The 13406-nt window shown below is 40.4% G+C and overlaps 1 protein-coding gene across 4 annotated transcripts in view; it reads right to left on the minus strand.

Moving 5' to 3' along the window:
• Positions 1 to 13406, minus strand: part of CNKSR2 (connector enhancer of kinase suppressor of Ras 2) — a 562096-nt gene that overhangs the window by 180316 nt on the left and 368374 nt on the right. For all 4 annotated transcript variants that reach the window (XM_075335413.1, XM_075335412.1, XM_075335411.1 and 1 more), the window contains one exon: positions 795 to 843. In XM_075335413.1, the coding sequence (XP_075191528.1) occupies positions 795 to 843 (49 nt within the window). The remainder of the gene's footprint in view (positions 1 to 794; positions 844 to 13406) is intronic.

The following is a 13406-nucleotide window of genomic DNA, read 5'->3' on the forward strand; positions in this document are numbered from 1 at the left end:
GAGACAGAGAGAGACAGAGAGAGACAGAGAGAGACAGAGAGAGACAGAGAGAGACAGAGAGACAGAAAGACAGAAAGACAGAGTCAGAGAGATAGAGAGAGAAAATGGAGAAAAGTTGGTGACTGTGTTTTTGTTGATAAAAATGCATCCAAAACGCAACCAAAATGCACTGCAAACGCACAGCTAAAAATTTTGGTTGCGTTTTGACACACCTCATTCATTTCAATGGGTGGAAAATGTTCATAAAATGCAACAAAGAAGTGACATGCTGCTTTTTTTTTAAGCAACAATATTGAAAAATTGACAAACAAAACACTGCCGAAAAAAAAGCAACGTGCGCTTGGAATTTCTGATTTATCTTCGACTTTGCTGGAAAATCTTAACACATGCATTTTGTCATTGACACGGTGTAGTTTAAAATGCAACCAAAATGCAAGAAAAAAATGCAATGTGTGCACATGGCCTTACAAAACTAATCCCAAGCCCTACAGGAGCACAGGCTACTCTATGCACAATTATGTACGTGGCTCCATACGGCAAAAATGTAGGAGTAAATAAAAGCCCAGTTACTAATTGTAAAACATTGTAATCCTGATCCAGAATAGTTACTGAAATGTTTACAAGCTCGGATTGAAATATAGCGTTTATATAATTGATATCACCTCCCACATGAAATCTGATATTTCAGACGCTGAGTATTTGTAGTTTCTGAATCATCTTATCCAGCTGCTTCTCCAAATGTCATTAATTTCACAGGAACTTTATTTCCCACACTTCATAATTATTCACATTACCTTTATTTCTTTTCTTAGATTTATGCTGCAGAGACGACTGCTGGAAAGTCTGAAAAATAAAAGAAATATTCACATAAGAATACAGCACACTTTCCTCCCATAGATCAGGGTCTGCCCATAGTTCATCTTTCACAAGGACAGTTAGCTCAGATGCTCTCCTGCGCACAACACATTTGTTTCTTTTTATTTTATTACAAAAGTTTAGATTTAAGTGGGCTTTTATGATGTTCCTCTAACAGTTACCAATAAGAGACTTGATGATCTGAACCAAGGGCGTTCTTCATAGGAAATAAATGAAATGTTAAATGCCAGATCAAAGTACGTGTCACTGGTCACCTTCCAAAATAATTAAAAAATGCCAAGAAGCTTAAAAACAATTTCAATATTCTACATTTATGAATAGGTTCTGTACATACAGTGTTAAAGAACCATAAGCAAATCTGAGGAATTTTTTAAATTTCATTAACACAAATTAAAGGAAACCCCGCACCTAGAATATGAGTTCTGACCTATCAGCAGACAGATGTGTGCCCTAATTACACCTCCCTACCCATCCCTGTCTTGTAAAATTGTATAATATGAAAGTAATAAACGTTTTATTAACTTCATATTTCCTATGTAAATTAGAGGGCCGCTGGCCACATGGATGGCGCCTTGCACTATGGACGTCTGCATACTTTCCGTGGTATCACGCCCCTGTGGGCGTGATACCATGGAGTCACATGAGCGACGTCCCAGTGGCAGGCTTCTTTTCCGGGTGTTTACTCGCCGGCTTTAGACGCGCACTGCGCATGCGCCGTGCGCGTCTGAAACTGACAAGGAGAACCCAGAAGAGAAGCCTGCCACAATGGTAAGTATAAATGCATGCAGGATAGAATGAGCAACGGGGACGTCGCTCATGTGACTCCATGGTATCACGCCCACAGGGGCGTGATACCACGGAAAGTATGCAGACGTCCATAGGGCAAGGTGCTGCCCATGTGGCCAGCGGCTCTCTAATTTACATAGGAAATATGAAGGTAATAAAACGTTTATTACTTTCATATTATACAATTTTACAACACAGGGATGGGTAGGGAGGTGTAATTAGGGCACACATGGATCTGCTGATAGGTCAGAACGCATATTCTAGGTGACAGGTTCCCTTTAAAGGGAATCTCTTACCAGGTTTTTGCTATGTAGTCTGGCAACATGCTGCAGGGCTTAACACATTTCAGTGATGTATCTCTTATCACACTGTGTACATTTGTTTACCTGCAATATTTGTTTATGCTTCTAGAGATTATAATTGCTGGAATGGTCAGCTAGAGGTCAGCTACTGTGGCCCGCCCCCTGCTGTGATTAGCAGCTCACAGTATCGACTTTGTACATAGAGCCTGTAGTTAGTTGTCAGAGGTAGCTTTCTGAGCTCTGCTACATACTAAATCTAAAAGCTCCGATTGTGTCAGAACCACTGAAGCCAATAATCTTAGTGATACATCATTGGATTCAGAGTCTCTTTGCCTACATCGTGCTGCTCTCAGATGAGTTTGCAAATACCTGCTGACAGAGTCCCTTTAAGAAAAATGCTAACCATGTTGCAGTTGTCTCTTGAGGGCCAGGAAGGGTAGAAATAATAAGAATACATTATTCTCATTAATCTTAAGCCTTCACTTCTCCTTATACCCCTCAGCCATAGTTGTCCCGCTCTCCATTTTGGTCTTTGGCTTTTTCAGCACTGAGAACAGAAATTGGCTTTACCGGGTCACATGGGAAGAGCTGCACACCACTAACAATCATGTACATCACTTGGAGGGTGACACACTTTGATGAAGTCAGTTGTGTGTTGCCCCCCCATGTGACCACGTAAGGCCAGTCAACGCACTCGGTGCCAGAAAAAAAGCACCAAAAAGATCATCACTGAGCACTGGAATGCTGATGCACCTTAAAGACAGGTGAGTATAATGTGTTTTGCTATCTTCAATCTCTTCCATTTATTATGCGGTGGGATTTGCAGGGAACTCAGAACATAATATACATCAATTCAGAGTTATTTCAATTCAGACCATTTTTCTGTAGGATGAAACAAGTAAAACAGTCCAAACTAAGCTTTGGCTCATCTCTATAAATAATCCCTGCTATGTAGTATATGTGGATGTGAGATATAGAAAGCATCCAGTAAGAAATAGTGATCTTCAGTAAGGAAATTCTACTCCTGTAAAAATAAGAATGAAATAAAGAAATGACTTCAGTTTTATATAAAATAACCAACCTGCTAATGCAAGGATTCCCATCATTTTATCATTGGGAAATCATTAACGGAAAACCCCAAATTATTCCGATCCCAAATAAAATCCTTTCAGAAAAATCATTTATGCAAAACCCCTCAACTGATTCAGATCCCAGGTCCTTAAATTCATACAGGCCTCAGTCTCCTAAAATAATACTGACTTAAAGCAAGACCAATAAATCAAACCTCATCCCAAACCCCTAAATTATTAGGGGCAGGGCATTGACTGTTTGGCATTGAAGGACCTTAAGCTCATAAATCCCATCCACTTTGCTGGAAGTGTAAGATGCTGTGTTTTTGAAGCAGCAAAAATTTACAGCGTCAAAAACTGACCAAAAACTCATTGTGGGCACACAGCCTTATGTGGTAGGAAGGACTATATCTTGTGAGAGGACAGAGTGAGGAATCAGGAGTGGGAAAAGATATAAAACAAAGATATAGAACATTAATTCATAACTAAAGGCTGCTTTACAGGCAGCGACATCGCTAGCGATATCGCTCATGAAAGCACCCGCCCATGTCGTTTGTGCATCATGGGCAAATCGCTGCCCGTGGTGCACAATATCGCTAATACCCGTCACACATACCTGCCTAACGATGTCGCTATGGCCGGCGAACAGCCTCTTTTCTAAGGGGGCGGTTCATGCAACGTCACACGGCAGGTGTCCAATTGAAGTGGAGGGGCGGAGAGCAGCCACAGGAAAGTCACGCCCACCTCGTTGCCGGAGGACGTAGGTACGGTGTTGTTAGTAGTTCCTGGGGTGTCACACGTAGCGATGTGTGCTGCCTCAGGAACGACGAACAACCTGCGTCCTGCACCATCACCGATATTTGGGATTTGAACGACGTGTCAACGATCAACGATTAGGTGAGTATTTTTGACTGTTAGCGGTCGCTCGTATGTGTCACACGCAACGCCATCGCTAATGAGGCCGGATGTGCGTCACGAATTCAGTGACCCCCAACGACATCTCGTTAGCGATGTCGTTGCGTGTAAAGCCCCCTTAACTCATCTAGAAACAGGTCACACGAAATCTGTACAGAAACTTTAAGGTCAACTTGTCATTTTGAATCCATGAGAACCGATACATCAAACGGTTTACACCAGAAAACTAAAAGTAAAACATTGTGAACAGTCACTACATTTTTGCTCAACATTGAGCGGAGACAAAAGTTTACAACTTTTTCGATTTTCCTGCCAGTTTGAAGCAACTTGGCAAAGCTATGTGGAGATAGGGAGGAGCCAGTAGAGGTTGTGGCTACACCTACCTGTCATATTTGACAAAGGTGCCAGCATTTCTTATGCCAGAAACGGTACTGACTGGAGAACATTTTTCAAGCTAAGCGCAGTGATGAGCCATGACTTTAGAGAAGCGCTCATGTGAAGTTTTCTTTTTCACTAAGTATGTTTACATATGTGTGTAGTGTAGGGTGCATGTTATATGCTACTCACCTACCACCACCTTCTCCTGAACCCAATGCCATTCAGCTCCTCTTCTTAAGACTCTATTGCTTACTCTACGCGTGAGCCGGATGTCTTTTTTTACAATGTAAGCATCTGGAGCTTTGTTCTGATGCTCCATAGTTTATACAGTATTGTGAAAACCACTTTGTGTTACGCAGAGCACAGGGCGACCCAGAGAGTGTTAGACCAGTGATGCCCTGAGAAGAGGAGCAGAATGGTGCTGGATCCCGGAGAAGACGGTAGCAGCACCTACATTGCATACGTATACATAGATTGTTAAAAAAAAAAAAAAAAAAACAACAAAACTTCATGGTAAGGAGCAGAGTGACATTACAGATGACTAAGGGAGGGCCCCCTGCCAGCCTAACAGCGGGTAAGTGTAAATGGGGGGCCTTTATTTAGCAGTGATAGAGGGGGAGGTGTCTAAGTCACTTAAAGATGAATGAGGGTCCCATTCCCTCATTTCACCTTTCCCCCCTGAGTGTCTGCGCCCCTCCCTGTACACTGTACATTGACAGAACGCTGTTAATGTTGGGGGTGAGGTTATAAAGAGCAGTTGACTAGTTACTTGGTCCTGTAGTGATGATCTCCTGCTGTAAAATCAATTGGATTTTATTGAAACAGCAACACACAGCTCAGTAAGTTACATCACTGGATTCAGGCTTTCAGCCCCCTACACTATGCTGCTGTCAGATTACATAGTAAAAACTTGCTGACAGATTCCCTTTAAGGGCTACAAAAGTATTGGTAACTTTATGAAGACAAGCCTGACTTGTATAGTATTCACCCTGTACTCATACTTACTAATTTTTAGGTCTCGGTATTGTCTGCCTATTTCAGAAGCGGTCTAGTATTACTAAATTAAACTTACTTGTCCAAAGAAAAATAAGCCATTGTTGAAGACGGCAGCATGAATTTATGCTCGTACTCCATCGCCATGGAAACTAACTTTCTACAGTCAACACATTCTATAAAAATGAATATTCTTAGTACCAAGATTTACCAAGAAAAACAGAATAAACCGTTCAATCTGTATTACGTGAAATATAGCGCGAATTTACATTCGGAACAAACATATCAAGCTTAAAGCTCTTCTCGCCTCAGTCAATTTTCATTTTTGCGCTTTCGTTTTTTTCCTCCTTTGTTCCAAGAGTCATGAATTTTTGTATTACTCCATTGACTCAGCCATATATAAGATATTATTAGGGGAACGAATTGTAGTTTGGACTGACACTATTCATTTTACCATAAAATGTAAGGGAAAAAAAAACTCCAAGTGTGCCGACATAATGAAAAAAATGCAATTCTGCCATCGTTTTTTTCGCTTTTAAGTTGCTGAATATGAAATAAATATGACTTAACATGATTCTTCCGGGCAGTACGATTAAGAGGATACTAAACTTGTACATTTTTCATTTCAGCAGTGAAAAAAAAAAAATCTGAAATTTATAAAAAAAAAAAAATTTGGTTTGCGTCACCATATTCTGAGGCCCATAACTTTTATTTTTCTATCAACTGAGCTGATGTTTTTATTGATACCATTTTGAGAAACAAATTATGTAGTGATCGCCTTTTATTCCATTTTTTGGAGGGAGGGGTGACTATTTACAAACTGCAATTCTAGCATTTTGATTTTACCTCTTTATGGTGTTTACGAATTTATTTTATATATATATATTATATATATATATATATATATATATATATATATATATATATACAATTTATAAAAAGGAATAAAAATCAGGTCACAAGAAATTAACTTTTTTCAATCTTTTTATATTTTTAACAACTTTTTAAAGGGTTATTTCCATCATCAAGATCCTATCCCAATATTTAGTAATAATAATATTATTATTATTAATTTTAGCAAATACCTCCGATTAGAAATGTAGTATAGATCTCCTGATTAGCTATGTCTCTTACCTCATGTGCAGGGCATTGCAGTAGCTTAGGTAGCAATGATTATGAGTTACAACCACAGCAAATGTCACTATATTAGTGATCGTAACCATAGATACCTAAGCTACAATGCCCTGCACATGAGGTAAGTGACATAGTTAATCAGGAGAACTATGCTACATTTCTAATTGGGGGTATTTGCTAATATTATTATTATTATTAGTATTATTTCATCTACTGTATTTTGGGATAGGAGCTTGGAGACGGGAATACCACTTTAACAAGACAGTCTTTGAGGTCTTCAGAAGGAACAGCTGCCATGGCAACCCGTAAGAGTAGTGAGCAATGGGTGCCCAAGAAGGTGTGCCATGCGACTGGGTTAAACAATTTTGATGTTAATAAGTAGAGTCTCTTAATAGAAACCTTGCAGTGAGTTGGAGGAAAAAAATCTGGGGCTTTGTCTGAGAAAAATCATTAAAAAAAAAAAATGTTGGATATGCTCAAGAATGTAACAGCAAACACCAGGAGAACACCAGGAGAATGGGTATGATTACCACGCCGCTGTAGTCAGACAGATATCCAAGAGTAGGTCAATAAGTGATTTATTTCTACGCGTTTCAGAGCCCTCACCTTCCTCAGGAAAATCATATCACAGCAGCGCGGCAATCATAATAATAATACCCAATCATAGCCATTCTTCTCCTGCTGTTTGCTTAATAGAAACCTTTACAGAGGAACAATTCGGGATAGGCCACTTTCACTGCCCATGTAAAATGATTTTATCAAAAGCAAGCAACCTAGTAAGTGACACATCGTTGGAATCAGGATCTCTATCTCGTTTTGCTACTCTAAGATGAGGTGGCAAAAACCTGGTGACAGATTTCCTTTACCGTTGGCTCTAACAAATTATTTTAGTCCCCCCCCCAAAAAAGGCACAAATGATATGAACATGTATGAGGGAAAATACATCTACTTACAACTACTACATATTTGCAGATATTAGACATTTTACTCCAAGATCCTAAAGACTTCTGCTCTCATTGAGAAATTATTTAGGTAGAATTATCTCACATGCAAAATTGGTAAAGACCTTTCCACACAAATTTAATCCCTTCACAAAGGGGCCAATTTTCGCTTTTTGCTCACATTTTTCCCACAGTCATAACTTTATTTTTAATTTTTCTGTCCACATAGCCATATGAGGGCTTGTTTGTTGCAGAACAAGTTACATGTTTGAGTGACATCATTTATTTTACCCCATATTCTAATAAAAAAATGGGGAAAAATATTAAAAAGGGGGAGAATGGGGAGAAATTGTGAAAAAAGCAATTCTAACATTTTGGGACTAGAAGGTGGCCCGATTCTACGCATCGGGTATTCTAGAATTTACGTATTGTGTAGTTCATGTATGATTTTTGTTATATATATATATATATATATATATATATATATATATATATATAGATGTTGTGTGTAGTTACCAAGTGTTTGTGTAGGGCGCTGTACATGTTCTGGGTGTTGTTTGGGTGTGGCGGGGGGTGAGAGCGGTGTTGTATGTGTGTTGCGTGTGTTGCGTTGTTTGTGGAGCGCTGTGTGTCTGTAGCGTTGTGTGTGTGTGTTGCGCGGTTTGTGTGGGTGTGGTGTGTTTTGGGGGAGGTATGTTTTGTGCAATGTGTGTGTTGTGTGGTATGTGCGTATATTTATGTATGCCGCGGTGTTTGGGTGTTGGGTGTTGTGTGTGTGCGGCGTTGTCTGTGTGTGTGGGTGTATGTGTATGGCGGTGTTTGTGGTTCCCAGTTTGTGTGTGGTGTGTTGTGTGTGTGTGTTGGGGGGAGGTGTGCACCTCCCATCGTGCTCCATCCACCATGCTGCGCACCCCCCATTGTGCCCCATCCCCCATGCTGCACACCCCCCCATCGTGCTCCATCTCCCATACTGCCCACCCCCCATCGTGCTCCATCCCCTATGCTGCGCATTCCCCATCGTGCTCCATCCCCGATGCTGCACACCCCCCATCGTGCTCCATCCCCCATGCTGCGCACTCCCTATCGTGCTCCATCCCCCATGCTGCGCACTACCCATCGTGCTCCATCCTCCATGCTGCGCACCCCCCATCGTGCTACATCCCCCATGCTGCGCACCCCATCGTGCTCCATCCCCCATGCTATAATAGTTCTCCTATTATACTCAGAGAGGAGTATAATAGGAGGACTATAATAGGAGGAGTAGTCCTGGGGGGAGAGGAGTATAATGCCGGCTCCCTGCACAAGTGTACCGGGAGCCGGTGTACGCTGGTAACTATGATACACATCGGGTAACTAAGGGACCTTAGTTACCCGATGTGTATAATGGTTACCAGCGTTCACCGGCTCCGTCAAGATCCAAGCATCGCAAGGTTATGTCTGGCGCTGCTGGGATCCTGACAGAGCCGGTATACGCTGGTAACTATGATACGCATCGGGTAACTAAGGGACCTTAGTTACCCGATGTGTATAATGGTTACCAGCGTTCACCGGCTCCGTCACGATCCCAGCAGCGCAAGGTTATGTCTGGCGATGCTTGCGGAGGGCCGGGGCGAGTGGCCAATCCATGCGGAGGGCGGGGCCAGGCCGAGGCGAGCGACCAATCCGTGGGGGGGCGGAGCCGAGGCGAGCGGCCAATCCGTGCGGGGGGCGGGGCCATAGCGAGCCCAGCGGCCAATCAGCTTTGTGTCACCGTAAGGACACAATTTTGGAGCAAGACAGACAGACAGACAGACAGACAGACAGAGGCAATCATATATATAGATAATCCTTAGGGTGTAAATTTTCAGGTAAAAACATCACAATACGATTCTTCTCATCAGTACGATTACAGCGATACCAAATGTTCAGTTTTTTATTATTTTAGTGGGGAAAATAAAATTCAGAAGTTTGAGAAAAATGGCACCATTTTCTAAATCCTGTAATGTTTTCATTTTTTGATTGATGGAGCTGTGTGATAGCTTATATTTTTGTGGGGCGAGACTAAATTTTTATGGATACCATTTTGAGATAGATAATGTTTTGATCACTTGTTACAGCATTTTTGTTGTGTTGCAAAGACCATAAAAAAACCCCCCTAATTTTGGCATTTTTTAATTTTCTGGGTTTACAGTGTTTATTAATAGTGTTTATCAATCAGGGCGGCATGGTGGCTCAGTGGTTAGCACTGCAGTCTTGCAGCGCTGGGGTCCTGGGTTTAAATCCCACCAAGGACATCATCTGCAGGAGTTTGTATGTTCTCCCCGTGTTTGCGTGGGTTTCCTCCGGGTTCTCTGGTTTCCTCCCACACTCCAAGGACATACAGATAGGGACTCTAGATTGTGAGCCCCAATGGGGACAGTGTTGCCAATGTATGTAAAGTGCTGTGGAATTAATAGCGCTATATAAATGAATAAAATTATTATATTATTATTAATTATTTTTATATTTTGATTGGATTTTTCTGAATGTGGTGATACCACATGTGTATTTTTTAAAATTGTATTATCTTTATTTTTAAAAAGGGGGGCAATTTGAACTTATGGTTGTTTGTTTTTTTTAAATCATTTTTTATAACTTTTTTTTTTTTTTACTGTTCTTGTTACCTGCGATCGTCTGATGGCTTGTGCTATATACAGCAATGGTACAGCATTGTTGTATATAGTGAAAATCATAGTCTCCTTTGAAGCCCGACCACAAGCAGAGTTTCAAAGAAGCGCTGCTATGACAAGCACTAAAATATCTGGCAGACCCCAAGTGGTCATAGCGACCCATCGGCAACCTTTGATCTCGTTGTGGGTATACCGATGGCAACTTAAAATGGTGCGCCCCATGTTGCTGTGTGTTAAATCCTGCTGTCAGAGTTTGAGAGCCGGATTTAACAGGTTAGCAATTGAAGACAGAACTCGGCTCCACCAACGATTGTTATTTACAGGTCCTGGCTAATATACACCCCCATAGCCTGCAAAGTATTGGGCCTGCTTCATACACCCGCAAACGTATAGCAGATGTCATGAAGTAGTTAAAAGGAACTGGTCATTCTGTACTTGCAGTACGATCTGTGGACAGCTCAGTAAAGAGAAGGAGACGCTGAACAGAATGATATATAGGTTTGTGAGAAAAGATTTAGTACAACTTGGATTTTTTTCACTGAAATCCCTTGTAGTCTTGGCCACCGTGCTGCAGCTCAGTTTCAGGATGTTGACAATCTTTTTATAGCCTAAACCATCTTTATGTAAAGCAAAAATTATTTTTTACAGAGCCTCAGAGAATGCTTTGCCATGAGGTGCCATGTTGAACTTCCAGTGACCAGTATTAGAGAGTGTGTGAAAGGGATAACACCAAATGTAACACACCTGCTCCGCATTCACATCTGAGACCTTGTAAGGAGTCACATGATGCTGGGGAAGGAAAATGGCTAAGTGGACACAATTTGGCCATTTTCATTTAAGGTGTACTCACTTTTTTTGCCATTGGTTTATACATTAATGGCTCTATGTGGAGTTTTTTTTAGAGGGCACACCAAATTTACACTATTATACAAGCTGTACACTGACTACTTTACATTGTATGAAGGTGTCATATCATTAGTGTTTTCCCAAGATAAAATATAGTATAATATTTACAAAAATCTGAAGGGTGTACTCACTTTTGTGATATACTGTAAGTATATGAGTCCAATGTGGGTTCCTACTAGTGACTGAAAGCTATCCTCGCATGCACAGTAATACAGAGAAGAGTGTCAATCACTGAATAGGACCGCCTACTGGACTCCTGAATAAAAGCACACATAAAGGCCAGCAAACTGATCAGATCCTACTGCTCTATAACATCCAGCCTGCAAATCAGATACATTTTCAATCTGACAGGTTTTCTGTAATAGCTGTCAGTGGTGCCTCCTCTAATTACATACCTGAATGTTGTAAGAATTACATTTAATATTTGGTCTTTTATATATAATTGAATTACATTTTTTCACTTTCTTACACAAATTAAATTTTACATGGTTGAGGTGTTAAATACTTTCCGTAGGATAAATAGAAAGAAAAAAAAATATATTATATTATATTATTATATATATATATATATATATATATATATATATATATATATATATATATATATATATACACACATATATATATATATATATATATATATATATATATATATATTTATATTTAGTACAGACCAAAAGTTTGGACCCACCTCATTCAAAAGGTTCTCTTTATTTTCAGGACTCTAAAAGTTGTAGATTCACATTGAATTCATCAAAACTATGAATTAACACATGTGGAATGAAATACTTAACCAAAAAGTATGAAATAACTGAAAGTATGTCTTATATTCTAGGTTCTTCAAAATAGCCACCTTTTGCTTTGATTACTGCTTTGCACACTCTTGGCATTCTCTTGATGAGCTTCAAGAAGTAGTCACCGGAAATGGTTCTCACATCACAGGTGTGCCCTGTCAGGTTTAATAAGTGGGATTTCTTGCCTTATAAATGGGGTTGGGACCATCAGTTGTGTTGTGCAGAAGTCTGGTAGATACACAGCTGATAGTCCTACTGAATAGACTCTTAGAATTTGTATTATGGCAAGAAAAAAGCAGCTAAGTAAAGAAAAACGAGTGGCCATCATTACTTTAAGACATAAAGGTCAGTTAGTCCGAAAAGTTGGGAAAACTTTGAAATTGGCCAAGTGCAGTGGCAAAAACCATCAAACGCTACAAAGAAACTGGCTCACATGAGGACCGTCCCAGGAAAGGAAGACCAAGAGTCACCTCTGCTGTGGAGGATAAGTTTATCCGAGTCACCAGCATCAGAAATCGCAGGTTAACAGCAGCTCAGATTAGAGACCAGGTCAATGCCACACAGAGTTCTAGCAGCAGACACATCTCTTGAACAACTATTAAGAGGAAACTTTGTGCAGCAGGCCTTCATGATAAAATAGCTGCTAGGAAACCACTGCTAAGGACAGGCAACAAGTAGAAGAGACTTGTTTGGGCTAAGAACACAAGGAATGGACATTAGACCAGTGGAAATCTGTACTTTGGTCTGATGAGTCCAAATTTGAGATCTTTGAATCCAACCACCTTGTCTTTGTGCAACGCAGAAAAGGTGAACGGATGGACTCTACATGCCTGGTTCCCACCGTGAAGCATGGAGGAGGAGGTGTGATGGTGTGGGGGTGCTTTGCTGGTGACACTGTTGGGGATTTATTCAAAATTGAAGGCATACAGAACCAGCATGCCTACCACAGCATCTTGCAGCGGTGTGCTATTCCATCCGGTTTTCATTTAGTTGGACCATCATTTTTCAACAGGACAATGACCCCAAACACACCTCCAGGCTGTGTAAGGGCTATTTGAGTAAGAAGGAGAGTGATGGGGTGCTACGCCAGATGACCTAACCTCCACAGTCACCAGACCTGAACCCAATTGAGATGGTTTGGAGTGAGCTGGACCACAGAGTGAAGGCAACAGGGCCAACAAGTTCTAAGCATCTCTGGGAACTCCTTGAAGACTGTTTGAAGACCATTTCCGGTGACCAACTCTTGAAGCTCATTAAGAGAATGGCAAGAGTGTGCAAAGCAACTGCAAAGCATTAATCAAAGCAAAAAGGTGGCTTCTTTGAAGAACCTAGAATATAAGACATATTTTCAGTTGTTTCACACTTGTTTGTTAAGTATTTCATTCCACATGTGATAATTCATAGTTTTGATACCTTGAATGTGAATCTACAACTTTCAGAGTCATGAAAATAAAGAAAACTATTTGAATGAGAAGGTGTGTCCAAACATTTGGCCTGTACTGTGTATATATATATATACACATACATACATACATACATACATACACACACACACACACATACATATATACAGTATGTATACTTATACTGTATATATACTATATCACAAACACCGTATTTAATATATATTATGCACATACACACATACATACACATATCCTTA

This window comes from Anomaloglossus baeobatrachus, chromosome 2 (assembly GCF_048569485.1).
Source record: "Anomaloglossus baeobatrachus isolate aAnoBae1 chromosome 2, aAnoBae1.hap1, whole genome shotgun sequence".
NCBI classification, from domain to species: Eukaryota; Metazoa; Chordata; class Amphibia; order Anura; family Aromobatidae; genus Anomaloglossus; species Anomaloglossus baeobatrachus.